This window comes from Colletotrichum graminicola (assembly GCF_000149035.1).
Source record: "Colletotrichum graminicola M1.001 genomic scaffold supercont1.26, whole genome shotgun sequence".
NCBI lineage: Eukaryota > Fungi > Ascomycota > Sordariomycetes > Glomerellales > Glomerellaceae > Colletotrichum > Colletotrichum graminicola.
Genome location: NW_007361030.1, coordinates 156,996 through 181,564, shown reverse-complemented (window position 1 = coordinate 181,564; position 24,569 = coordinate 156,996). Strand labels below are relative to the sequence as shown.

The window sequence follows — 24,569 nt, the reverse complement described above, 5'->3', positions numbered from 1 at the left end:
TCTCCTTCTTATCCTTCTTCTTCTTCTTCTTCTTCTTCTTCTTCTCTCTCGCATACGCTTGCGCCGTCTTCTCCGCTCCCCCATCTCCTCCCCGGCTCTTCTTCCCCCACCTCTTGTCGCCTCCATCCACAATCAGTCTAGCCCCCGTCTTCTATCCTAGTCTCGTCCAAAGCTCCAAAGCCCCTCCCCCAGTCAACCAACCGATCAGCCGCCCCGGTACGGATATTCGCTCTCACATTGCCATCTTGCCCCTCCGCCAATGGCAAGTAACGAATTAGTGCCGAAGTGGCTCACGGTAAGTGCCAAGACCTGGGCATGCGTTAGGAGCATTGGAGGGTGAGAGCAGTAGTGTCTGTCTGGTCATGCGGGGAATGGAAATGGTTGATTTTGCTCTGAATGCGACTCCACGAACTGATGGACCTCGAGCCCGGCGCCGCCAGCCACATATTATGATATTGCCTCAAGCTCCTCTCCCCCCCCCCTTGTTATTTGCTCCTTTCAAGATGCAGTCCAGGTGCCCGCCGCCATCAAGCTGGCTGCATCATGCACAAACTACCTATTACGCACCACGACCCAAAACAAGCCCGAGCAAGCCCTGCAAGCCTTGCAGACGCGGATGAGACCCTGTCTGACTGTTAGTCTCCTCCCACTTTGTCCCCCACCCCCTCCCATGACGAAGGGCAATCATTGCCGTTCCATGTCCTGGAAAGCATGGCTGGTAGCAAGGGTCCCGGTGCCAAGCACCATGTACCCCGTGCCCCCTCCCGTCGGAAGCCCGCACGGTGATGTCTACCTGTTCCGAAGCGGTCTCCATTGTAGCCCGTGTGGGCTGGAGAAAATCAGCGAATCTTGTCTTCCTAATCAAGGTGTGCAATGGATATGAAGTGCAAGTGTGAGTGGATCAATGGTAGCATCTCGGCGGCCATGGACGAAGCCCCCCCCCCCCCGGACATGGCAGATTCTTCTCATGTTGAGTTAGACGGGCCGCCAACATCCCAACTTTTTTCGTCGGATTTATAAACAAGACAGGCCGCTCTCGAGGTTTCATCCCACGTCGGCCTTGGACTCTCCTATTCAAGCTCTTTGAAGCGTGTTCGGAGCAGTGAGCTTCCTCTCTCGGTCTCTCAGCCTCTTCCTCCATCCCCCCGTCTCTCCATCACCCACTCTCTGCCCGTTGTTCCACCGCATCTCAAGTCCTCTCTGCCCCTCTCCATTGTGTCCTCGTTTTAGGTTTTTCGGCATCGGCTATAGACGACCTTTTGAACACCGACCAATTCGCCGGTACGACGCACCAAAACTGCGCTTGTCCGCCTGTCCTCCACCCCTTCCCGGCCCCAGCTCCCCTCGAAGAAGACAGAAGAGTTCCTGTCCAGGTAGACAAGCAAACTTTCTGTTACAACAAACAAAACGGGAAAGCAACGCCTCTTGCGCTCGCGCCCGCACTCGCATAACCACCCCACGCGCCCGTACGCTAGCAGAATCCCAATACCGTAGCCATGGTTCGCAACGAGAAGCATGACCAGGAGGTCAACGAGAGTTTGGCGGATGAGAAGCCCATCGACTCGCAGCTCGAGCAGGCGCAGGCGCTCGCCGACCTGCCAGACCCAGACGCCGGCAAGACACTGGAGGAGCGTGCCGCCATCGTACGTGTGCCCCTCCAGATGAGAGAGAGGGGGGGGGGGGGGGGCCTTGTGGCCCTTCCTCACCATGAAGCTCTATAGGAAACCACTCTTCTGCTAACGTTTTTGCTTGCTTTTTTGTGTTTAGGACAAGAAGCTCATGTGGAAGGTTGACCTCTGGCTTGTCCCTTGGCTTTCTCTTCTTGTAAGACAAAATAGATTCCTCCGCGCGGGGCGCATCTCACCCCTCCCCTCCCCGACGGCTACGCGCGCGCACACATCGCGGCTGACGGCATACTGACATCGACTCCTATTAGTACCTCCTCTCGTTCCTCGACCGGACCAACATTGGCAATGCCCGTCTCGCCGGCATGGAGGCCGACCTCCACATGGAGGGCTCCGACTACAACCTGTCCCTCACCATCTTCTTCATCAGCTACGCCGTCTTCGAGCCCGCGACCAACGCCCTCCTCAAGCGCCTCACGCCCCGTATCTTTTTCACCGGCATCATCGTTTGCTGGGGCACCATCATGACGCTCATGGGCCTGTGCCACAACTTCTCCGGTCTGCTCGCCGCTCGTTGGTTCCTCGGCATTGCCGAGGCCGGACTCTTCCCTGGTACGTCGTGATTTCCAAGCAAAAAAGAAAAAGAGGCGCGCATGTTTTCTTCTTCTTCTTCTTCTTCCTTTTTTCCCTTGCTAAACAAAAACCCGCGCCGTACAGGTGTCAACTACTACCTCTCCTGCTGGTACAAGGGGTCCGAGATCGGCGTCCGCTCCGCCGTCTTCTTCTCCGCCGCCGCCCTGGCCGGCTCGTTCGGCGGTCTGCTGGCCGCCGCCATCGCCAAGCTGGACACCGTCGGCGGCAGGCCCGGATGGGCTTGGATCTTCATCATCGAGGGCCTGGCCACGGTCTTCGTCGGCATCTTCTGCTGGTGGATGGTCTTCGACTGGCCCGAGAACGCCCGCTTCCTCACAGAGGACGAGCGCATCCGCGTGCAGCGCCGCCTCATCGCCGACAAGCAGGGCCGCACCGCCGAGGACTTTGACAAGCGCCACATCTACGCCGCCATGAAGGACTGGAAGACGTACGGCTACATGGTCATCTACATGGGCTGCCTCGTCCCCCTGTACGCCTTCTCCCTCTTCCTGCCCACCATCCTGGCCGCCATGGGCCACAAGGGCACCAAGGCTCAACTGCTCTCCGTCCCGCCCTACGCCGTCGCCGCCGCTCTCACCGTCACCGTCGGCGTCATTGCAGACCGCACCCGGTGGCGCGGGTACTGCAATGTCGCCACCGTCACCATCGGCATCGTGGGCTTCGTCATGCTCCTCGCGTCCAGCGACCCGCAGATCCAGTACGCCGGCACCTTCCTCGGCGCCGCCGGCATCTACCCGACCATCTCCAACACCCTCTCCTGGGTCATCAACAACACCGAGGGCTCCCTCAAACGCGCCTTCGTGCTCGGCATGGTCGTCGGCTGGGGCAACCTCAACGGCGTCGTGTCCTCCAACATCTACCTCAAGCGCGAGGCCCCCCGGTATTTCACCGGCCACGGCGTCGTCTTGGGCTACCAGATCCTCTTCCTGCTCGGCGGCTCCATCTTCATGCACGTCGCCCTCCGCATCGCCAACAGGAACCGCAGGGCCGGCAAGATGGATGCCAAGTGGGCTGCCATGACGGACGAGCAGAGGTGGGTTGCCGGCGACGAGCGCCCCGACTTCATGTATACTCTCTAAACGGACCGATGGGAGTTTCAAGGCGTAAAACTTGCGACGAAGGGTGGAGAAGGCCCTCGAGAAGTTGTGTTCCAAGGCCGAACACGCACGTCTGGATCACATGGCGCTCTTACAGTGCTGCTTCTGTACATTGTTTGCCTTTGCAATGTAATGATACCATATGCCATCTTTTTCCCCCAACAATTGCATAGCACTTCGCCTCTTGTGGCTCTTTGGTCCGCATTCAACTGTGATGTTTTATTCCTTTTTTGTATTATTATTCGCCCCCAGATACAGGGCCGTAGTAGTAAGAGTTGCTGGGATTGAGGGCTGTCTAGATGAGGACCGCGTTGGCCCCAACGAGACTCTTGAGCGCTAGGTATAAGAGCATGCCGATACCTTTGAGGCCGTGACGGAGGCCTTTGCCTTGGACGAGTGGGGGTAGGCGGACGCACGTTCAGCTTGTACAGCTCGGCTCCCACACCGCGGTTGATGTTTGGATGACTTGTCAATGCGGGCCAGGGACTGAAGGACCGTGTCAACGATGCTATGCTCGTACGGGTTGCAGATGTCGTTCCAAGGCACACGAATCAACAGATCTTTGTGACATGACGAACTGGTTTGATACTATCTGCACAGTCTAGAAGCCATCCGTCAATCTTTGCTTAGAATTGCTGTCGAAGCTGCCCCCTGCCACCTGAAAGCTGGGCGAACGCTCCCAAGCTGACGGACGACTCTCTTGATGTGTCCGTCGAATAGTAACTCTCAGAATCAGACACTGGGTTGAGGGACTCCATGTCCTCTTCCACCTCCAGGTCTCTTGGAGGCGTTTCGAGACGGCGACGAGCAGGCGGACCTTTGATGGGCGGCAGACGGGTGTACTGTGGTTTCATCTTACCGATGGCGCGCCTGCGAGCCCCGCCCCCGGTCATATAACCAGAGCGACGTTTATTCTGGCTGCATCCAACGCTATCTTGAATACTAGGTGCCAGCCTTTGCTCGATCCTTCTTCCCAGAGCCTGCTCGAACTCGGCTGTGAGTGCCACAAAGGTGCCGTCTTTGTCGAGGCCAAGACCGTCATGCAACGACTCGGTTTCCTTGTTGACTTCAACCAAGAAACAGCCGTGAGATCGACTAAAGTGCATCTTCAAGACGATTGGCTGCGGTGGGCTTACGCCAAGAACGCTCTCCGGGACCATCGATCGCTTCAACACAAGACTTCTTTCGTCCGGTCCCATAGAGAGTGAGAGTTTCCAGGTTCCCTTCTCAGGCACAAGAAGGTCAAGAACGTCGTACGTCCTGCTGCTGCTTATCTTGGTCCCTCTCGCGCTCGAGGTCCAGAAGGGATCGCAGACGATCTTGATTCTATCAGCGCCAGAAAGCTTCATCTCATACGGACGCCCTCTCTTCCACGAACGACCCTGTTTTGCTTAGCCTGTTGCAAATCATCTTTTCTTTCCACGGTTGGTCATCTCACCTTGTCAGCCAAGACCACAAATGCATCATCGTTCCATAGTCGATCTGGGTTGTCCGAGCCTTGCCGCATCTGAATGCCGAAAGCGGCACCATTCTCCATAAACTCCATCAGCGACATCTGACGTGCCGTAGCCAATGCTGCGCCTTTGGCGATATTGAATGACCTGCTTATCGTCAGTAGAGTTTCTTTCGTAGGCCAACAATAACCAAGAGAAAAAGATTCCCTACTCGTTACTACCAAAGTTCTGGTGGACGAAAATCGGCGGGGGGAGGCCGACGTCTCGGCAGAAGCCTTTCAGCGTTCCCTGCACAGTCCCATTCTTGGCAGTGCCTCCCGAGACGATGACCTTCACCCCCACGTCCGCGTAACGACCCACGAAAGTGGCCAGATCCTTGATTTCGGTCTCTGCTCGCCTGAGTGGTTTGTTCATGGCCTCTCTGAAAAACTGGGCAGACTGTTGCGCGCTGATGGTTGTCCAAATGTCGCCGGTGCCCGCAGCGTATCCTTTCGGCGGCTTGATGCGCAGCTCAATCTCTTCGAAGCGATTGCACTCATGCATCCTGATCTCTTCCCGAAACCTCTTCTGAAACCCGTTTCGGACTTCCGGGTTGACCGACATCTTGAATCCCCCGCTTGAGAGGGCGTTGTTGGTGCAGAAGTCGCCGACGGCCGCCTCCCATTGTGCACTACCACCCACAACACCTGTTCACGGGGCTTCAGTTAACCAAAAGCTATCGAGAAGGAATATGTGCCTGTGAAATAGCTCTTGGCAACCTTCATGTGACGTACCGAATGGTTCCTCGACTCGCATGAACACAAACTTTTCCTCGGCCCTTCGTACGTAGAATAGGCAACCATTCTATCGTGGGGAGTCAGTAATCAAGTTGTAGACCATGTAGGGTGTGTGTGTGTGTGTGTCTTCAAGTTACCATGCTGTGGCCTCCAAAGTCTAGGAACTTGACGTAGTTGTTTGGCTTATCTCCCATGTATCGATCGACAACAACCGCATCGCTGAAGAAGAAATGGGCAAACGCTTCGATCTCTGTCATGAAGTAGATGTCCTTCAGACGATTGTTCCAAGATTTCCTGGGGAAAGCCTTCCTAATAAGTTCAGCGTACGACTCCTCCTCCTCGAGGGTCCAGTGAGCGGGAACAGTCAGGCCGATTTCCACGATCTCGAGAGGCTCGTTCCGCTTCTCGCAGCGTTCTTGCACTTGCAAAGAAAACGCTTCGACAATCCTTTCCAGACCTTCCTGGCATCTTCTCTCAAATTTGTCGTTACCTTGTTGTCGGTTGATCTCTGTGAGCAAGGCGTTGCTCTCTTCGATGCCTCTGCCATTGCCCAGAATGAGCTTGGCCGGAATCTGCAAGGCCGCTGGCACGTCGTCGCCGGTGTAGACAGGCCCGTTGCCTGAGATGTTAATGTACCCACTCCAGGAGCCTGTCTGGTATCGAGTCTCGTCGCACTTGCTCAACGCCTCGAGGTTGAATATCAACTCGAATCGGCCCTCGTCCACGAAGTAGATGTACAGTCGTATAGCGGTGCTCCCCCAATCGATTGCCAGCGTCCTCAATGAGGCGTCAGTATCAGGTGCCCAGGTCGAGTTCAAGTACTCACACGCGCTTCCTGGGAACATTTCTGAATGGCGGCATTCTTTGCGGAAATGGATATGTTCCCGGGTATGTTCAAGACATCGACCTGGATAGTCTTGGAGTCGCTTTTGCTTTCAAGATTTGAGCAAGTCAATAGGACAAGCCTGGCATGTATATGCAGGCAAGATCGCAAGGAAGCAAGGAAGAAAGATCGATGGGACGCGTCCACATCTTGCTCAATAGAACTAACGACCTGGCTTCCGCACACGGGGCCGAGACCAGCCGGCATCGCTAGGACCCTGCTGGTAGAGTAGCTTGGTTGGAAAAAGTGTGCGAATTGCGCAGGGATCAGAAGCAAACAGAATGATGCGCCTCATGCATTGCCCAGAGTATTCACTTGCGTCCGGTCCCGGTCATCTCCATTGTTTGCTTCCACAAGCAAACATGTCTCTCCAATCAAGTTGCAGTATGCTTTTTCAAGACGCTATCCCTGCATTAGCGTAGGCTTGCAGCTTGACATTTGGCGCGGGAACCCGGGTCTGCATTCTCATCATCCAGTTTCCAAACAGACTTAGAAAGAAGTCTCTCCCTGCGTTGTGACCGCCACCACTCGCCCACTTTCTCCTTGCCTCTGGAACTTTTCATGCTTTTCCTGGAATAGAATCAAGCATTCTTTTACTTAGCCTTGGGCAAGAGGTAAGATCCGCACCTGGCAAATACTATCACGAGAACCCTCAGTGTGATGATTGCTAACAATAATGACACGACACCTAGGCTTCTCTACTAGCATAAGATGGAGTGTCCAAACGACGAATTGGAACTTGCAAAGCGAAGACTTGGGTTCCAGATCCAAATCCTCCGTGATGAGATGGAGCGTCAGTTCAAACGCATATTGACACAAACTGTCGAGGCACACGAGAATGATCGAAAGAACAACTTTGAGCGGTATCTCACCCGAGCCTCTCTAGAGTGCCCTCCGGGAATCTTTGAACGACTCAAGAGCTGGATCCGTGGCGAGTTTCCAAGCTACATCTCAGCATTCCATTACTCCCAGGGCGGCTCTTACTCAATCAACTTCACTAACACGCCCCCGCCTGGCGCCTGGGAGCCCATTGTGGTTGACATGAATAAGATCTTTGATCAGATAGCTCCTACAGCAACGGATGCCCAAAAGGATGTAAGTGTTGCTAACTGGCATGTCCTTTACCCAACTTCCCGGCTAACGTTTTGAAGATGGCTGCATTGAAGGGCGTCCATCCCTCCGAGAATACACCGACCACGCCATCACGCAGGCCTCTACCGACGAATCGCAGAACCTCTCCTCGTATCAAGACCCCCTGCCCGAAAAAGACTGACAAGTTGCCGACAGCTCGGGTCGAAAAAAGCAAGCCGTCTAACCGAAGCCTGCCGCAGACCCCCCGGAAGCAGAAACGTCCTGTTGGGGAAGGCAGCCAGCCCGTAGGCGGAGGAGTGATCAAGACTGCTGTTGCGACCAAGACGATTTCTGAAAACCCGAGCTGGGCCTTCTCTTACGACCTCGGAGAAGGGTTTCAATACTACATCCTCCGGTGTCCAACACCGGGATGCCAGTTTTCGTTCTCATTGAATCCCCTCAAGAATAACATGGCTGTTTCGCACTTCGAGGAGTGCAAGGTTCCCTATTTGGATGAAACGGACATCGTTCGTCGATACGCCCGCCAGTGTAAGTCAACCACGAGCCATCTATGCACAGACAAAGCCTTGATGGAATGACTTGTGCGCAAATACTCCCACAGAACTCTGCTAATGCCCTTCTTGACAGTACAAAAGCAACGAATGGACAAAGATCCCTCGGGGGAGGTTAGCAAGATGTGGATTGACAATTACAACCAGCAGGTGGCGCGCGAGAGAAAGCGACGCCGCCGCAAGGAACCGAAGTCCGCGTTCGAGAGCCCCAAAATACATGTAGTCGATGGATCCTCGACCGAGTCACCCGAGACGTCGCCAGGCGATACAGAGATCATGCAGATGTGAGCTCGATTTCGTATGCTGTGTTCGTGGCGCTATGGGACCGCGATACTGACATGGGCCAAGCTCACAGGTATGACATAGAGCGCCTTTCTACGCCAACTACAGTGTGCCAGTAGAACGGTGATTCATTTGAGAGTCTTGCAGGGAAACAATTTCACATGTCACCGGCTATGCAAGGCTTCTCCAAGAAGGGCGCAACACTTGACTGTTTCGGGGGGGGGGGGGGGGGGTGGTTCTTTTCCAGTCTTTTGTGACGGGAGGATGGTTGGGTTGGAAATAGAGCTGAAGTGATCAGCATCTTATCTCGCCCTGAAGCCTTGTTTTACCTACATGCAGGCATACAGCAAGGCCATAGTCAATTGATTATTAGATATCTATCTTTGACCTCTGTTCAGATCCGCGATTCTAGAACCATCCAACTTTGCCATTGTATCTACTGTTAAAAGGAGGTGGTATGATTTCCAGTAATATGAAAATATATTTACCGGAATGCTTGGCAATGGACAAGCTTGAACCAGAGAAACCAGGGTTGGAATGTTGTCTTGGCAAGCCGGCGATAGCCACGTCTGATGATGCCCTGACATATGAATTCTCAACCTGCCTCTTCACATGGGCATGGTGCTGTTCTCATCAATGATTGTACAGGTACTGAAAGAGTCTATATACATATATATATCTAGCTCATTATTCTGGGTCATTATTGCATAGGTACACTGCTGAAAGCGCATATGCCACGCCGAGGAGGATCGAAGTGGCGAAACCGGCCTGGTACCGGCAGGGACCCGAGTCCGTCGGGTCCACGGAGGATGCGGCCGCCGTGAGCCCCCGATCAAAGATGGCCAAACGTGTACCTCGATTTGACTCTAGAACAGCCAGAATAGGCATTATGCCGAGGATATAATTCACCGTCTTATCTGGTCCCGGAATTACGAAACACGTCTCCGGGAATGTAGCTAGTGTTCCCTACCGTTGAACCGAAATCCGACTGGCGGCAAGCCATAGACACAATATCCACCGCCTTCTTTGTCGGTTCCCTTCATCCCATGCTTATTTTCGCACTAACACAAGGTCTGTTTTGCCTTTTGCGGCTGGTAAATTAAAACCAACCCTCCTCGCCGTCAGGTGTTGGAGGCGCTCTGCCAGTCATCTTAATTCCACAAATGCCTCGAGTATTTCACCGCCATCGCATAGGACTGTATGATCCCTTGCCTGTTTCTAGCTTCCGTCATAGGTAGCACGTCCGTATAAACACCAGCGACATACACAACTTACGGTATTGTCGTCCATGACCACGTCCGCTCGACTGACACAACCGCCACTAATTTCTCAGAAATGGCTCTCTTTCAGTTCCTTGCCGCGCACACCACGCGCCTCCTTGCGATACTCGCTCTACTCACCGCATGTCTTGGTCTCCATGCCATCATGGCTCGGTCCGGCCCCGGCGAGCGACGGCGGGGCGTCCCACTTCCACCGGGCCCCCCGGGTAAACCGATCCTAGGCCACTTTCATATCATTCCGACCGAGAACCCAGAGAACGCATACGCCGCGTAGTCCAAGGAATATAAGTCTGACGTGTTATACTCCAATGTCTTGTGGCAAGACGTTGTCGTGCTCAACTCGGTGCGTGCCGCTGTGGACCTTCTAGACAGGCGCGGGGCGAACTACTGTGACCGCCCGCGCTTCGTCCTGTTTGAGGAAATGGGTTGGCGGAAGACTTTGACGTTCTTGAGATGGGGTCCTGAGTTTCGGATGCACCGAAGCATCCTGCAAAAGAGCTTCTCCCGGACGAACATCGTGGCACAACGCGAGCTGCAACAGAGGGAGGCTTCGACGTTGGTAGAAGGCATCATGAAGGATCCTACGTCTTGGGAAACGGCCTTACGGAGGTTTGCCACTGCGGTGGTGATGAGCATTGGATTCGGGGTCGACGTAAAAAGCGACAGCGACCCCTATGTTCAGATAGCTATAGATGCGTCATACGCCCTTGGCCATGTAGGGGCGCCAGCTGGTACCCTAGTAGACTTCTTCCCCTTCCTAACACATCTGCCAAACTGGCTTGTCAGAGACCGTTCCCTCGAATTTCCGAGGGAATGGAAACGGGCCATCCAGCGCCTCCACGACGTGCCGTACTCGGAAGTAAAGGCACAAAAGAGCCCGAAGGAAAGCCTTGTCAAAGTCATGCTGAACTTACAAAGAGATCAGGCTAAAACGGGATCTCTAGAGCTTTCGATGGACAACATAAAAGGGGCTGCAGGAGCCGTCTACGCTGCGGGGCAGGACACGACATGAGCCACCCTTATCGTGTTCGTCCTCAACATGACCCTCCACCCTGAAGTGCAGAAGAAGGCTCAAATATTGATCGATAAGGTCATCGGGGACAACAGGCCACCTACTTTCGAGGACAGACCGAGGCTACCTTATATCGACTACATCGTCCAGGAGACTTTACGATGGTGCCCCGTATCCCCTCTCGGGGTGCCGCACCGATCATTAGAAGACGACATATACAACGGCATGTTCATTCCCAAAGGCTCCATAGTCTACGCCAATGCTCGCGCGATGACGCAAGATGAGCGTGCTTACTTTGATCCCGGGCGTTTCAACCCAGATAGGTATGCCCCCGCTGATCAAGGCGGCTACGGCTAGCCGTTCCCTGTGGGACAATTCGGCTTTAGTAGGAGGTCGTGTGTAGGGCAACATCTTGCCGAGGCAAACGTTTGGATTGCAGTCGTTTTTACGATTGCAACGTTAGACATAGAAACAGCGCTAGGACCGACAGGGGAGGAAGTGCTGCCCAAGGCCGAATTAACAGCTGGGCTGACATGTCACCCAAAGACCTTTCACTGCCGCATGAGCCGAAGGAGGCGGAATGCTACCAGAAGTCGTATGCCATACGTGCGTGAGGGCTGACGAATTCTACCTCTAGTAGAATATTCTGTGGTGCTACACTTTGATGATCTTCTCCTCAACTCAGGCGAAGGTCCTTACTCCCTCTCTGCCAATCATACGCATATTATTGTCGAACAGACCACGCATACAGTACACAATGTCTTCTTCTCCAGCCATTCTTCGCCTCAAGACGCAGAACATAATCTTTGCACCATTAGCACCCTTAGCATCCTTCAATACGATTCTCTTTGTCATGCAGTCACTTCTGTTGTATTAATTTTAGCATTAATCATTCTATTGAAAAACTCTAATACTTGCTCGAGAATGGCCGGCAATCCAAGTCTCTGGCGGAGAGATAAGGGGCCTGACTACTGCGAACCGTCATTTGTCAATGTGCGTCTATGTGATGAAATGATTTCGCTTCCCGGAGAACTTCATGTCGCCGCCCATGCCTCTGCAATAGCGCCCCAGTACTTGTCAGGGAACACGCGCATATGGCCGACGTGGCCAGTGCCGTCGAAGAGGGCAGCGTTGTATGCATAGCCCTTAGCCTTAGACTCGGCCATGTTTTGTTCAATGTCCTCATAGCCGATGAGGCGGTCTTCCTTACTGTATAGGAACAGCTTTCGCGAGCGCTTGGAGACATACTTGGGGTCGGCGATGGCTTTGACGCTGAAGACGGGCGCGCTCTCGCGGCCGATGAGATGTTCGTAGGCGTGGTTCAGGAGGAGGAAGATGGCCATGATGAACTGGGTCACGGCGAAGGGCCAGGGGAACCAGCCGGCTGTCCCCAGCGCCATAGCGAGGGACCAGCGCTTGAGGTTGTCGATCGTCAGGATCACGCTTCCCGGCGTGGAGTCGTACGAGGATAGACGGTGCGGCATGGGACGGCCGTATCTCTGTTGATAGGCGTAGAGGGACCCGGCGTAGTTGATGCCGCCGGTGTTGGACATGACGTGCAGCAAGACCGCGTCCTCGTCGGGTCTCGCTGTGTCCGAGTCCGCTTCCGGGTACGCGAGGTCGACGACGTGCCTCATATTTGCTGCGCGGGTTTCGAGGTCTTCTCTCATGGCCTTCACGATAGGCGCTAGAACGGCGATTTGCCTCGCGTGAGGGAAGAGGTTCCGGAAGCCATCAGTGTACTTGGCGACGTGCTTGGGAAGGGCGTCGCCCCAGCCGTAGATGACAACGACCCTCGGGTGGCCGGGCGGCGGGTTTGCGCCGTCAGCCACCTCTTCACCTTCGCGAACAAAGATCTGGTCTGTGACGGTTTGGAAGTCGGGGAAACGATCCGGTTTTGCTGCCATTTCAAAAGTATCTGGCGACAAGACGAGAAAATCCGAGGACCAATCAAGTAAGCGGGATAAGGGTTGGACTTTTGAGCATGTAGGCACAAACTGAATGTGAGATTGACGTCCTCTCAGCCGGGGACAGAGGGCTTCATATTACGTTCACCAACAAGCAGATTTTCTGCTGACTGATCTCGTCCCGGCGAAAATGCTGCCCAAGAACCAGAACCAGAACCAGAGAGCCGGTAGCCGGTATGCCTCCTGACGTCTCGTTGGGACGTCATGGATACATGGATCTGGATTGTTGGGACTCTATTGGAGCCTCTTTCTTATGAGGACCGGTTCCAGATACGTGGAGGATCGATCAGTGGCTTGTGCGCATATCTTTCTGAGTGGGCTCTCAAAGCCACTCAGCCAATCTCACGTCATCTAAGCCACCAACGCGGCCGAGCTGGCAGGACATGTACTAGTTGTACGGATACATAGTAGATAAATAGAAAAGAATGGGATTCGTGCCCCCACTTGCCGAGGTACAGCTTCTACCGAAACATTGCCAAGCGGCTCCCAGGTCTTTGCGGCCATGTCCAGGAACGGCTCAAGCAACGGCCGGCGAGTCAGGTGACAATACGAAGAGCCGAGGCACAAAAGGTCGGCGAGACGGGACGAATTCCGCCCGACATTCAATGCTAATCTCATAGGAGCATAGCTGCATACATGGTGAATTAGAGCCGTTCCAGCGTGGCCACGCTTCGGCAAGGCCTCCCCCCCTTAGGATGGACCGGAACAGCTTCTCCAGATCCCCGTGACAAGTGACACCTCCGCATTCTAACCTCCTGCGAGGTTTCTGATAATTGCCCGCCGACTTTGGGATTCCTGTTTTGTTGCTTATCGCAGTCTATCGAGCACCCGCACTGCCAGAGGGTCCGTTCCTTCAAAGTCGTTAGCGTGTCACATTTGCGTGCAGTTGGCGTGATGTCAAACTCCGAAGAACTTGTACCGTTCAGCGAAGCTACAAAGATAACAAGACTACAGCCGAATGTATATAGTGCCAACCTTGTCTCTGGCTGGTGCACTGGCTCCGGTCAGTAGCGATGAAAACCGTCACAGCAACCCACGCGGTCGGTCGGCTGACATAGTGCAGTCCCCAATGGCGGCTACGTCGCGTCTGTGATGCTGCGCGCAGCATCTCTGCACCTGGCAGAGCGTGGGCAGCCCGACACCATATCTGCCCATTTCGAGTATGTCAACCGTGCTGAAACAGGGCCTGCGATACTCATCGTTGAGGAGGTTAAGATCGGTCGGAACCTCTCGACATTGCACGTCTCACTTTACCAACACGACCTGCTACCATCCGCCCCTTGGTTCACGTCTAACTCGCAGAGGAACGTCGTCGGCTACTTTATCAACACGCGCTTAGTTGCCGAGGAGGGGCTCACCCTCGCAACCGGATGGGACATGACCCCTCCGCCTAAGCCGGCCGACTTTGCCCTCCTGTCCCCGAACAAAGACCAGCACTGGATGCGGAAGGAGAAGCTCAACGCGCGCGCGACCTCCTATGCGCGCGCGCACAACAACGTCGAGTACTACGTCCCGCGCGAGGGCACGCCACGGGGCATCGCGGACCTGTGGCTGCGGTTCAAATCTGGCGAGAGGTTTACCAACGCGTCGATTGGCTTCGTCGCGGATGCGTATCCGACCGTCATTGAAGCCTGGAGACCGACGCGCGACGAGGGACAGACCCCGTTCCGGTACAACGACATGTTTTGGTATCCGACTCTTGCTCTGAATCTGGACGTGAAGAAGGCGTTGCCCGACGAGGGAGCCGAGTGGCTCTTTATCCGGTCCAGGGCCAAAGTGATTCGAAATGGCAGACTCGATCTCGAAGTCACCGTTCTCGACCAAAGCGGAGATGTGGTGGCGCTGAGCACCCATGTCAACATGGTCCTGTCGGCCGATAGGAATCTGAGTGAGCGGAGTCACTCCAAGAGCAAAATATAGGATACTACCCTATGTAGTGATCTGCAAGGGTAGATGGCACCAGACACGAAAGTCGTCACGGGGTGATATAAGCCGTTACTTGCTGCCAGCAACTAACGCCGTCGTTTTGCGCGAGAAGAGTAGTAGTCCATGCACCTTACCTATTGTTGGTAAATGTAATAGACCAACCCTGGCCTTGACCGCACATTAATGTCAAGAAATATAACAAAACAATATCGTACATGGTGAAAAAGAGGTATATTTGATAATGGATCTGATCCTATAGGTCAGTTTTCTATTTTGTGTCTTTCCCCGCAAGCAGGAAGGCGGAAGGCGGAAGGCCCAGTAGAGTCATCAATAAACCCTTATACTACTAATGTTCCTAGTCTTAAAATATTCCCTGTGCCCATATAGTAGTGGCCGTCGAGGCAATTAGCTGGATGGTTCGTCTGTGAAGAAGTGGCACCGTGTAAAACCAGTACATTGATATATTAATCGATAAATCTAGAGGCCTATCATACACTTTGGTAACACTAACTTAATCTACCAGTAAATTCCGAAAATAATCCTCATCGATGAAACTACAGATGTGGAATATTCTTGTAGTATGAAAGGGCATAAACGGCGGGGCAGGTAAAGGAGCCTAGAGATGATCGCTAATGATGGATTATGTATGTCCTGTCTTCGTATGGGCTGTATGCCCTCTAGATCATAGGGAATACCTCACATTTGAATAAAAGAGAAAAACAGAAAATGGCTGATGTTTTCATCCGCTTTCAATGGGCCCGCGGAATCAATGCTGCCAAAATCAAGGGGCACTCTGGTATTTACACACATTATCGTGACCTAACTCACCAGAATGCCAGGCCTCGTAGCCATCATTCCATTCAGTATTCCAATGGCATCGGACCCCATCAGAGGCAAAAGATTCAACCTCCGCAACCGAAAGGACTGCGGTTGACCCCCAAGCCTACTATCGCAAGCGATACGCTTTCCTTAGCAACTGTTGGTATTTGGTAGACATATTCTCATCGGCGTTAGGTGTTAACGAGAACGGCAAACCCTCTGCCAATCACCTTGTTTTCCGCGCTCAACGCTGCCGGCGCCGGAGCGGAGGTACAAGAGGGGGGAAAGCCCACGTGGTTCCACTTTGTGCCGCCCCTATCGCCGTTCTCGGCGCCTCGGTCACATCCGTACGTGCAGCTAACCGTGTCTCCTCTTGCCGGCCCGATAGAAAGCTCAAGGGATCACAACAAAAGCCGGGCCTCTGTTTGAACTCTTGAACCAATTCTCCCAAAGCATAGCATCGCAGTCAGCAACGCCAACCGCATCAAGCACAATGGACTACTCATTACAGAACCACAAGTCTCTGATCGGCTCCAAGGCGTTAGACCTGCCCTCACCCTCACTGGTTCTAAGCTTGCCGGTCATCAAAAAGAACATTGAGAAGTTGCACCAGGACGTGGAAAAGGCCGGGGTTACCCTCAGGCCTCATGTGAAAACGCTCAAGGTACATCGTTTGCCTACCTGATCTTTCTCTATCATTTCCGGCTCAACGACTAACAAATCCGCAGAGCCTCGAGGTAACGCGTCTGATGCTTGGCAATGGCAAGTTCAAAAAGACAGTGGCATCCACGTTGTCGGAAATCCGTGGCCTTTTACCACTGGCTGAAGACGGAACTCTAGATGAGGTAAAAAAGGCTTCTTGTCCATGCACATTTCCACCCCGGTTGCTGACAAGCATACCCTAACAGGTTCTTTACGGGCTTCCTCCTGCTTTGGGGGCCATCCCGTTTCTGAGCGACCTACGAAAGTCGGTCAAAATCCTCCTCATGATCGATCACGAGAAGCAGATCTCCCTCCTCGAGGACTTCGCAAAGAAGAACCCCGAGACTTCTGGGGGCGCCTGGGACATTTACATCAAACTCGACGTGGGCACAAAGCGAGCGGGTCTGCCCCTCGGCGGCGAACGTCTCCAGAAGCTCATCCAGCGCGCCGACGGGTCGTCCGCAGTCTCATTGTATGGTTTCTACTGCCACGCCGGCCACTCATATGCTTCCCGCACGCAAGAAGAGGCAGAAAGCTTTCTTGCAGACGAGATCAACGGCGTCTTGAGCGCTGCAAAGTTGATTGTGGGGGACCGGAAGCTCACCCTGTCCGTTGGCGCCACTCCCACAGCGCATGTTGTGGGCAGTCTCAAGACGACGATTCCCGACAACGTGACTCTGGAGCTTCACGCCGGTGAGTAGCTCACTGAGAGCGCTGGTGTAGTCGACCGCTAACACCTAATCCCTTAGGGAACTTCCCCACGAACGATCTGCAACAGGTCGCGACGGGGCTCGTCGGCCCCGAGGACCAAGCCGTCCGCGTCGTCGCCGAGGTGTGCAGCGTGTACCCCGAACGCAACGAAGCCCTCATCAACGCCGGCACCATCGCTCTCTCAAAGGAGACCGGGCCGTTCCCCGGCTTCGGCAGCGTGGTGGGGAAGCCGGGCTGGGCGGTGGTGAGGATGTCTCAGGAGCACGGCATTGTGGGGGAGGTCAATAGCCCCGGCTCGAAGAACACCGAGCCCGAGAAGAGGGACGTGGAGGAGAACTTCGAGATCGGAGACAAAGTCTTCATCAACATCCAGCATGCGTGTATAACCGCAGCATCCTTCTACGTATATTATGTCGTGGACGACAATGATGTTGTCAGGGACACCTGGGTGCCGTGGAAGGGCTGGTAGCTGTGCGAGGCTTGATTTGTTGCGTGCCAAAAAAGAAGGCAAAATGCAGTTTTATCCCCCCTTTCTTTCGCTTGCTCGCTAAATCACTCGCTTCCCGAGAAGAATTCCATAGAATTTGGCTCGCGCCTCCTGAACACCCCAGTACCAACGGAATATCCCAGTGCAACCGCGTGTTGACGCTCCACCGGTCCGGCAACGCCCGTCATTTGAAAGCATCTTCCTTTCCGTTAATGTCTCATGCAAAGGATATCCATACTTGTTTCTCGTTCATCACACGACAGACGTTCCACGGCCCTGCGCCGACGTCCGCCGGTGTGACTTCGTTGTGGTCCCAGACGTGCTGCAGTAGCACAGAGGTCTGGCGGATGTTACCCAGGCCAATGGTCGCAAACATGTGGCCCAGCCTCTCATGCAGGAACGCTTGCTGCCCCTTGTCCGTTACGCAAGAGCCAATGATGGTGATGGGCCAGCACAGGCTTGTGTTGATGCGGACGCTCGGGTCCAGCTGTGCGAGGTGCGATAGAGCCCCGCTAAGGGCGGACTGTACGGCCACTGAATGCAAACTGTCATTGTGTTGGGAAATAGGGTGTAATGCCGTGTGAAGGTATAAGAGAAGAGCCTTCTGATATATGTATCCCGCCAGGGCCACGTTTTCGCTTACTGTCGGATTGGGCTGCCAGTTCTGTATCTGGCTCAGTAGCTGAGCAAAGAGGATAAAGTCGTCCGCCGAGGGCTGCCAGTCGGGGTTTTCCGCATGACCCATCATACGCCGGCCCATATCGAAGACGGATGGGATCAGAAGTATCAGATCCAGCCAGCAGCCAGTTAAGCTACCAATGTATGAGGACGCAACGAGCTCTGTCGCAAGAAGCAACAGGTCGTTACTAAGGAAGAGTTGATCGCTTAGACGCGCGTCGATGGATATCATGCTGACCGTTGCCGTGTAAAGATAATATTCGGTCAGAAAGTCTTTGAGCGACTTATGGAGAAGCGTACTGTTTGCTGACAAGAAAGGAAGGATGAGAGATTGCGCTGCCATCAGGTGGTCGAGAATAGTGCCGTTCACATCACCCTTGGCCGTCTATGGGAGTGTCAATATCTGGACGTGATCCGTCACGGGTTCACAAAGGACGTCCTGCAAGCGAGACAATAACGGGGCCATCGGCTGCACTAACCTCGACAAGGCATAGGATCAAAGCTCCGATACCTAATATCAATGTTTCTTCTCCGTTTTGCCCCCCCATGAACGTGGAGATGTTGTGCTGGAACAGCCGCAGTGACTGGTTGTAATATTTTGTCGCGACCCTGTCGGCGGAAACCAAAGATTTGGCAGCTCTGTGAACGGCACTCTGGGTGAGGAGCAGCTGAAGCACAAGGTCGCTGCCGAAGGCGAGCGGTATCAGTTGCACGGAAAAGGGGTTTTCCGGCGTTGATCCGTTGGCCATACTTATTGTCGTCGCGCTGAGGTAATGGCTCAGCAGCTCCAGGGCATTCTCGTCGTGGTTCCCGCCGAGCAGACTCATCCCCCTGCTCATGAAACTGCTCGCATCCGAGGCTCTCCGGAGTGGTGAGCACACCATCTGATCGGCCGTCTCATCGTCGTCGAGGGCATCGCCCTCAATCGTTGAGAAGGACATTGGCTCGTTGCATAACAAGCCTGCGATTGATGCGTCGTCTGATGTATCGAACTGGTACGAGGCCCCTGCATCTTGAATGTGATGATCCGCGGCCGCGGTGATTGGAGTTAGTGTGACTGGGGGCACAGGAATGGTTCTAGTTGGTTGAGAGCTTGTTCCCGGACTCGGGGTAATCGTGGTAGCAGCGGGAGACTCGGATGATGTGGGCTGCGATGCAAAGTTAAACGGCTCGAGGCCAAGCGAGGCGTCTCGAACGGCTTGTGGACTCTGTGATGCCCCAGTTGAGCTTTCCGGAGACGCCGTTGAACGAGCCACGGGCTGTTTGGCGGTGTGAGATGCTTTGTCTTGTGAGACCGATGCCTCGCGAGCTGAACGCGACGCGCCACTACTGGACCCCGTCAACGGCCAGTGACATTCCAGTTTATTTCGCTCACAGCCGCGGCAACGCGGCTTGGTCTCGTCACATTTCTTCTTCCGACCACGACAGGTTAAGCAGCCCGTCCGAACGCGGAAGATCGGACCCGCAAGCGTACGGCGGGGTTTAACGGCATCCGACGACATGGCGGCGGCCGGAACAACCGCGGTGGAAGGAGCACAAATAAAGATGCCAAGTCGACCGCTCCGCTGCAGAAGTCTGGGGAGGGGGGAAGCTGCTGTCAAGGGTTGCGCTCAATGGCGAAGGCACATAGAGGCAAATGCTTACGTAGATATCGATGTGATAGACAGCCCAGGCGCTGGCAAGAAACCCAACCCGTCGGATGCATCTGCGTGGACCAGATAAGGAAAAGTTTGCCGGGGTCAGTCGAGACTCTTACTCCTCGTTGTCTCGAGCGCGGTCCGCCGCATGGACAGGCCCACTTGATGCCAGTCATGAGCGCGGTAAAACATTCGATTGGTCAACCCCAGCATCCTCGGAGGTCAGGCCGGGTTACCCCTACGACGAGCCAGCTCCAGCTTTGTCATGTTGCAAACCGACTGGCTGCAATGGAAATCTCATGACCTCATTTGAGAATAATCATGGAAGCAACGAGACATCCCCGCTGATCCACATGAGTTTCTTGCGCGCTTAGACTGTGCCAGTGGAGTTGCAAGGATGTGTCGTGGCTTACTAGGTATGGCAAGTTGGTAAGGATAGATGGTCAAGAGCTTGAGGCTGCAGATTCCATCCAAGTGTTCTCAGATTGTATTATGAAAACGACGCCGCTGATCTCGGGCGGTAATCAATGGCTTATATCCTTTGTGACACTCCATTTAATTTCCCACCGCTCTAACAGCGAGGGCGGTAACAACACCCTTGAAACCATCTCATTGTGTGTGTACGTGTCGCCAAAGTCTAGGTGGCCTATCTTCCTCCTGGGTGAGTAATGTTTCTATGGGCTGGCCAAGTCATCAAGATGACTGTTTATGAGATACAACGTAATACTATCAAGGCACATAAGCTACTATATGACTAGGCTCATGACTGTCGGAAATACGATGCGGGTGATCACAGGCTGTGACTGATGCGCTATACCCTTTGTGACAGACTAGAGTAGCTTGAATTGATGCAGTGAAGATGGGGAGTGACCTATCAAACTAATTATTTTAATACTTCTCGAATTAATGAAAAAGTGAATAAGGTAAGTTGGTGGATTGGTGTACGTACATTAGTTAGTCGTAATTTCAGATGATGTCTACTCCTTGGGACGATCGATAAGACTTCAAGTAGTAAACACCCTCGCTATGGCACCCAATCGCAGTGTTAAACGTGTATTATCTAAAGATAGCAGGAGCAAGAAACACGGGTATCGTTCGAGGCTATATTGTCCAAAACATACTTATTATCAATAATGCGACGCAACTCAGAGTCGTAAGAAAATAGAAAGAGACTGAGTGCGGCTTGTATAATGAATGTTCCTTTCTCTTTTCCTTTCATTTTGCACATGGTCGTTCAATTTTACCTGGAAATGACATAGCACATCACTGGTCACAGCAGCATGCATATTAAATGACCGTTAACTCTTACTAGTTTACCGTGCAAGAAGTTACGGGGTCAACAAGCATTTGCATGCGTAAAGACTTTTCGAGGAGACAGCTAGTAGTATATTGTCGACTCACTCTTGGTAGGGGCCGAGCCTTACTGAATGCCCAATAGTGAACGACTACAATAATCTAATATAGAAGTGCGATGATGTAAGTTTATGTATGCATTGAAATTAAGGCAGCGAATCACCTAGCAACAGCTGGCAACATAATGATATCAGTTTTCTTTTAATACATGAACCCTAGGGCTGCTGTTCTTGCATGCTATTCACGACTTGCCATTGAAACGCAGGTGGTAGTGGCGGTGATCATGCGACAACAGATGGAAGTCTTGTAGGTCATACTGTAACAGTACGCCCGAGGTTCTGGTCAAATACAAGATGGGGGCAATACCTATGGCCTCCGCGTTGTAGATTTGTGACAGGCTTTCATCGGGTATGAACCTGGCAAGCAATGATGATACCTGTACGGGGTAATAAACCACCCAAAAGCTTGGCGCTGTGTCGCGCTCTGCGGTGTAGCGAGCCAATAGGCATTGCATTGTTCTTCGTTCATATCCAATATGAGGTTTAGGTGTTGAGGGCGAGTCCACCAATGAACGCGCCGAGTCTAGCGAACCTGTACTCAGACCTGTATATTTCCGGTTAGGCATGTAGATAGGTGGCACGCAGCATCCTGCACATCGTCCGTCTTACACACCACCACATCCTCGAGCTGAGACGTCTTGGATCCTATCTGTGGAGAAGGGGGGAAAACATGAGTGGACCATGGAGGGGGTTGTGCTGACGCAAGGTGGCTATGCATTCTTATGAGCGGCTTCATTCCGAAGGGCTGTCGGGGGGGTTATGAAGGCGTTAGTATCCTGTTTTCTGCAGCACAGGTGCATCGATAAGACCAGCCACAGGCAAATGTGAGAAGAACATGATGAGAATATAGCTAGACACGCGGATGGCACGCCACTCACCTACCGAGGACTGAACGCGTAGTGTCTCTGCCTTGGATGAAAGATGTCGGTTTTCATGAAGCAGGAGACTCATAACACTTACTACACGCTCACCCAACAGCCAGCACACCACCACCATGCAGGTGTTGTTCAACAGTAACAGCGATGTCGGTGTCCCGGACGAGACCTGCTTCGTGCCTCAGCCAGACATGCTGCTAGCCATAACGTATTCGGCCTCTGCGCCGCCGTCGGACGGATACGCCTCCTCACTGCTTACCAACAATCGCCGAGATGGCGGCCTAAAGCAGCAGTAAATTCAACCCCCCCTGGCCTGCCTTATCAAGACTTCCTCAACGTGTATGCGCTGCAGTCTTGGTGTTGTCTCCAGGCATCGGGCGACTGAGACATTTTCGCCGAGACAACACCTCGCTACTAAATCACCTGCTGCCGCGCCTCGAGTCCACCAGTCCAGATATTATTAATCTTAGACACAAGTTCCCCGCATAAGAAAGATACGGTAACCAAGCCCGCCGCGCATACGAGGTCAGGTTACACAATGCAGTAACCAAACATTGGAATAAGCAATTCATCATCAGGCACGTATGAGGGACGATCTACGAACTGCGTACCTGAGCCCACCCGTTTCCCGTCACACTGCGAGTGATACCAGGTACCCAAGCGCGTTGGATGCGGCGTCGACGTCATTTGGAACTGTGCCGGAGGAAACAGCACCGTTACTTGGGATGCCACGCCTCCTGTCAGTAAGATAAAAGAAAAACTAGTCCGATCAGCTCGAAATCCCATGGGCATTCAGGCATGGGGATGGTGTCTTAATGAAGGTCTTGGCGCGCAAATCATCCGCATGCCAGTCCACCCTCTCACTACGTATAATAACGCCTGAGAGAATGTCACCTCCGACGCAGTGTCTCACCCTTTTGTCCTCTTCCATACGTTCTCAACCTCACTCACTAAACATATAGGGAGGACTTGTATTACAACTCGACGTCGCAGTTGGATACAAAGCAGAATGGAAAACATATTCATTAATTACCCGGAGTACAAGTCAACGTCCCACCTGGACAACCTCCGCGCAACAGATTACAGCTACCTCGATAAGCAAGGCCATATCTACCTGGACTTCACTGGCGCAGGCCTAGCTGCGCATTCCCAGCTCCGCGCCCACGAGGGCCGGCTCGAGAAGACGCTATTCGGGAACCCCCACTCCGTCAACCCAACAAGCCAGTCCGCCACCAACCTCGTAGAAGACACCAGGGCCCGCGTGCTCGCCTACTTGAACGCCTCCCCGGACGAGTACACCGTCATATTCACCCCGAACGCGACAGGCGCAGCGAGGCTCGTCGCCGAGGCCTATCCCTTCAAGAGGCGGACGAGACTGGTCCTCACATCTGACAACCACAACTCGGTCAACGGGCTGAGGGAGTTCGCGCGCGGGAACCATGCCCAGACCATCTACATCCCCGCGCGCGCGCCGGATCTTAGGGTAGAGCCGTCTGATCTGATGTCAGCGCTTAAACGTAGGCGAGGGCTGTTTGGCTCCCCCCATCCCCGCAGGAGCGGCTTGTTTGCATACCCGGCCCAGAGCAACTTTAGTGGTGTGCGTCATCCGCTCTCGTGGGTCGGCGTGGCACAGCAGCAGGGGTATGACGTGCTGCTTGATGCTGCGGCTTACCTGCCTACAGCAAAGCTCGATCTGTCAGCCGCCGCCGGCGTCCAACCAGAGTTTGTCATTGTCAGCTGGTATAAACTGTTTGGATACCCGACCGGAGTCGGCTGTCTGATCGTGCGGCGCGACGCGCTGGCCCGGCTGGCCCGCACGCGGCCGTGGTTCTCGGGAGGCACCGTCACAGCAGCGTCAGTTGGGGCACACTGGCACGTCATGGCGCCAGACGAAGCGGCATTTGAAGACGGCACAGTTAACTTTCTTTCAATCCCTGACGTTCATTACGGCCTGGATTGGCTAGATGGCATTGGCATGCCCCTGATCGCCACCAGGGTCCAGTGCTTGACCGGATGGTGCCTCGAGCGTCTACGAGCCCTAGAACACAGCGACGGGTCGCCGGTGGCCAGGATCTATGGCCCGACCAACATGATATCACGGGGCGGCACGATATGCTTCAACTTCCTAGATGTGGGCGGCCGGGTGGTTGACGAGAGGCTGGTGGCTGCGGAATCATCGGCGCAGAAGATCTCGCTGCGCACCGGATGTTTCTGCAACCCGGGCGCCGGCGAAGCGGCCTTCGGGCTGGAGAAGAGGCTGCTGGAGAAGAGGCTGCTGGAAAAGAGGCTGTTGGAGCCACTAAACAAGGTGCATAGCAGCAGCTCCTTGGATGACTATGTCCGTCTGCTGGCCCCGGTCGGAGCCGTCCGCGTCTCTTTCGGGTTCGTATCGACGACGGAGGACGTGGACCGTTTCATTGCCTTTGCGGAAGAGACCTATCGGGATAGACTGACACCTGCCAATGGCCTACCAGTACACAACCATTGCTGAGTCCACGTGTGGGCGGTCCTCCATTGATCGGCGGTTGTTGACGGACGCGGGCCCTCCCGCCCTCATCTCGCCCGTGCGGCCCTGGAACGGAATGACACAGACAGGGCCGAACTCTTTTTTGGCGTCTCAGTAACGCACGACGAACGACAAAGAGGGTT

The 24,569-nt window shown here is 54.0% G+C and overlaps 11 protein-coding genes across 11 annotated transcripts; 7 read left to right on the top strand and 4 right to left on the bottom strand.

Annotated features, from left to right (window-relative positions):
- Nucleotides 1–1,496: 1,496 nt before the first annotated feature.
- Nucleotides 1,497–3,358, top strand: GLRG_06857 (major facilitator superfamily transporter; the record flags this gene model as incomplete). Its single annotated transcript, XM_008097397.1, has 4 exons — nt 1,497–1,643; nt 1,768–1,824; nt 1,937–2,237; nt 2,343–3,358. 4 exons carry the CDS (start codon nt 1,497–1,499, stop codon nt 3,356–3,358), a joined length of 1,521 nt encoding a protein of 506 aa, XP_008095588.1.
- A 644-nt stretch (nt 3,359–4,002) lies between these two features.
- On the bottom strand, nt 4,003–4,725 carry GLRG_06856 (uncharacterized protein; the record flags this gene model as incomplete). Its single annotated transcript, XM_008097396.1, has 1 exon — nt 4,003–4,725. The coding sequence occupies one exon, from the start codon at nt 4,723–4,725 to the stop codon at nt 4,003–4,005; it is 723 nt and encodes a 240-aa protein (XP_008095587.1).
- A 312-nt stretch (nt 4,726–5,037) lies between these two features.
- Nucleotides 5,038–6,451, bottom strand: GLRG_06855 (uncharacterized protein; the record flags this gene model as incomplete). Its single annotated transcript, XM_008097395.1, has 3 exons — nt 5,038–5,516; nt 5,604–5,673; nt 5,744–6,451. 3 exons carry the CDS (start codon nt 6,449–6,451, stop codon nt 5,038–5,040), a joined length of 1,257 nt encoding a protein of 418 aa, XP_008095586.1.
- Nucleotides 6,452–7,200: 749 nt separating this feature from the next.
- Nucleotides 7,201–8,420, top strand: GLRG_06854 (uncharacterized protein; the record flags this gene model as incomplete). The annotated part of the gene is made up of 3 exons (XM_008097394.1): nt 7,201–7,584; nt 7,641–8,109; nt 8,209–8,420. The coding sequence occupies 3 exons, from the start codon at nt 7,201–7,203 to the stop codon at nt 8,418–8,420; spliced, it is 1,065 nt and encodes a 354-aa protein (XP_008095585.1).
- Nucleotides 8,421–9,831: 1,411 nt separating this feature from the next.
- GLRG_06853 (cytochrome P450 1A2) lies at nt 9,832–10,706 on the top strand (the record flags this gene model as incomplete). The annotated part of the gene is made up of 2 exons (XM_008097393.1): nt 9,832–9,900; nt 9,969–10,706. 2 exons carry the CDS (start codon nt 9,832–9,834, stop codon nt 10,704–10,706), a joined length of 807 nt encoding a protein of 268 aa, XP_008095584.1.
- A 27-nt stretch (nt 10,707–10,733) lies between these two features.
- Nucleotides 10,734–11,063, top strand: GLRG_06852 (uncharacterized protein; the record flags this gene model as incomplete). Its single annotated transcript, XM_008097392.1, has 1 exon — nt 10,734–11,063. One exon carries the CDS (start codon nt 10,734–10,736, stop codon nt 11,061–11,063), a length of 330 nt encoding a protein of 109 aa, XP_008095583.1.
- A 677-nt stretch (nt 11,064–11,740) lies between these two features.
- GLRG_06851 (uncharacterized protein) lies at nt 11,741–12,613 on the bottom strand (the record flags this gene model as incomplete). Its single annotated transcript, XM_008097391.1, has 1 exon — nt 11,741–12,613. The coding sequence occupies one exon, from the start codon at nt 12,611–12,613 to the stop codon at nt 11,741–11,743; it is 873 nt and encodes a 290-aa protein (XP_008095582.1).
- Nucleotides 12,614–13,567: 954 nt separating this feature from the next.
- GLRG_06850 (uncharacterized protein) lies at nt 13,568–14,593 on the top strand (the record flags this gene model as incomplete). Its single annotated transcript, XM_008097390.1, has 2 exons — nt 13,568–13,676; nt 13,737–14,593. 2 exons carry the CDS (start codon nt 13,568–13,570, stop codon nt 14,591–14,593), a joined length of 966 nt encoding a protein of 321 aa, XP_008095581.1.
- Nucleotides 14,594–15,911: 1,318 nt separating this feature from the next.
- GLRG_06849 (alanine racemase domain-containing protein) lies at nt 15,912–17,300 on the top strand (the record flags this gene model as incomplete). The annotated part of the gene is made up of 4 exons (XM_008097389.1): nt 15,912–16,082; nt 16,147–16,263; nt 16,327–16,813; nt 16,870–17,300. The coding sequence occupies 4 exons, from the start codon at nt 15,912–15,914 to the stop codon at nt 17,298–17,300; spliced, it is 1,206 nt and encodes a 401-aa protein (XP_008095580.1).
- Nucleotides 17,301–17,535: 235 nt separating this feature from the next.
- GLRG_06848 (uncharacterized protein) lies at nt 17,536–18,937 on the bottom strand (the record flags this gene model as incomplete). The annotated part of the gene is made up of 2 exons (XM_008097388.1): nt 17,536–18,381; nt 18,476–18,937. 2 exons carry the CDS (start codon nt 18,935–18,937, stop codon nt 17,536–17,538), a joined length of 1,308 nt encoding a protein of 435 aa, XP_008095579.1.
- Nucleotides 18,938–22,929: 3,992 nt separating this feature from the next.
- On the top strand, nt 22,930–24,411 carry GLRG_06847 (aminotransferase class-V; the record flags this gene model as incomplete). Its single annotated transcript, XM_008097387.1, has 1 exon — nt 22,930–24,411. The coding sequence occupies one exon, from the start codon at nt 22,930–22,932 to the stop codon at nt 24,409–24,411; it is 1,482 nt and encodes a 493-aa protein (XP_008095578.1).
- Nucleotides 24,412–24,569: the final 158 nt, after the last annotated feature.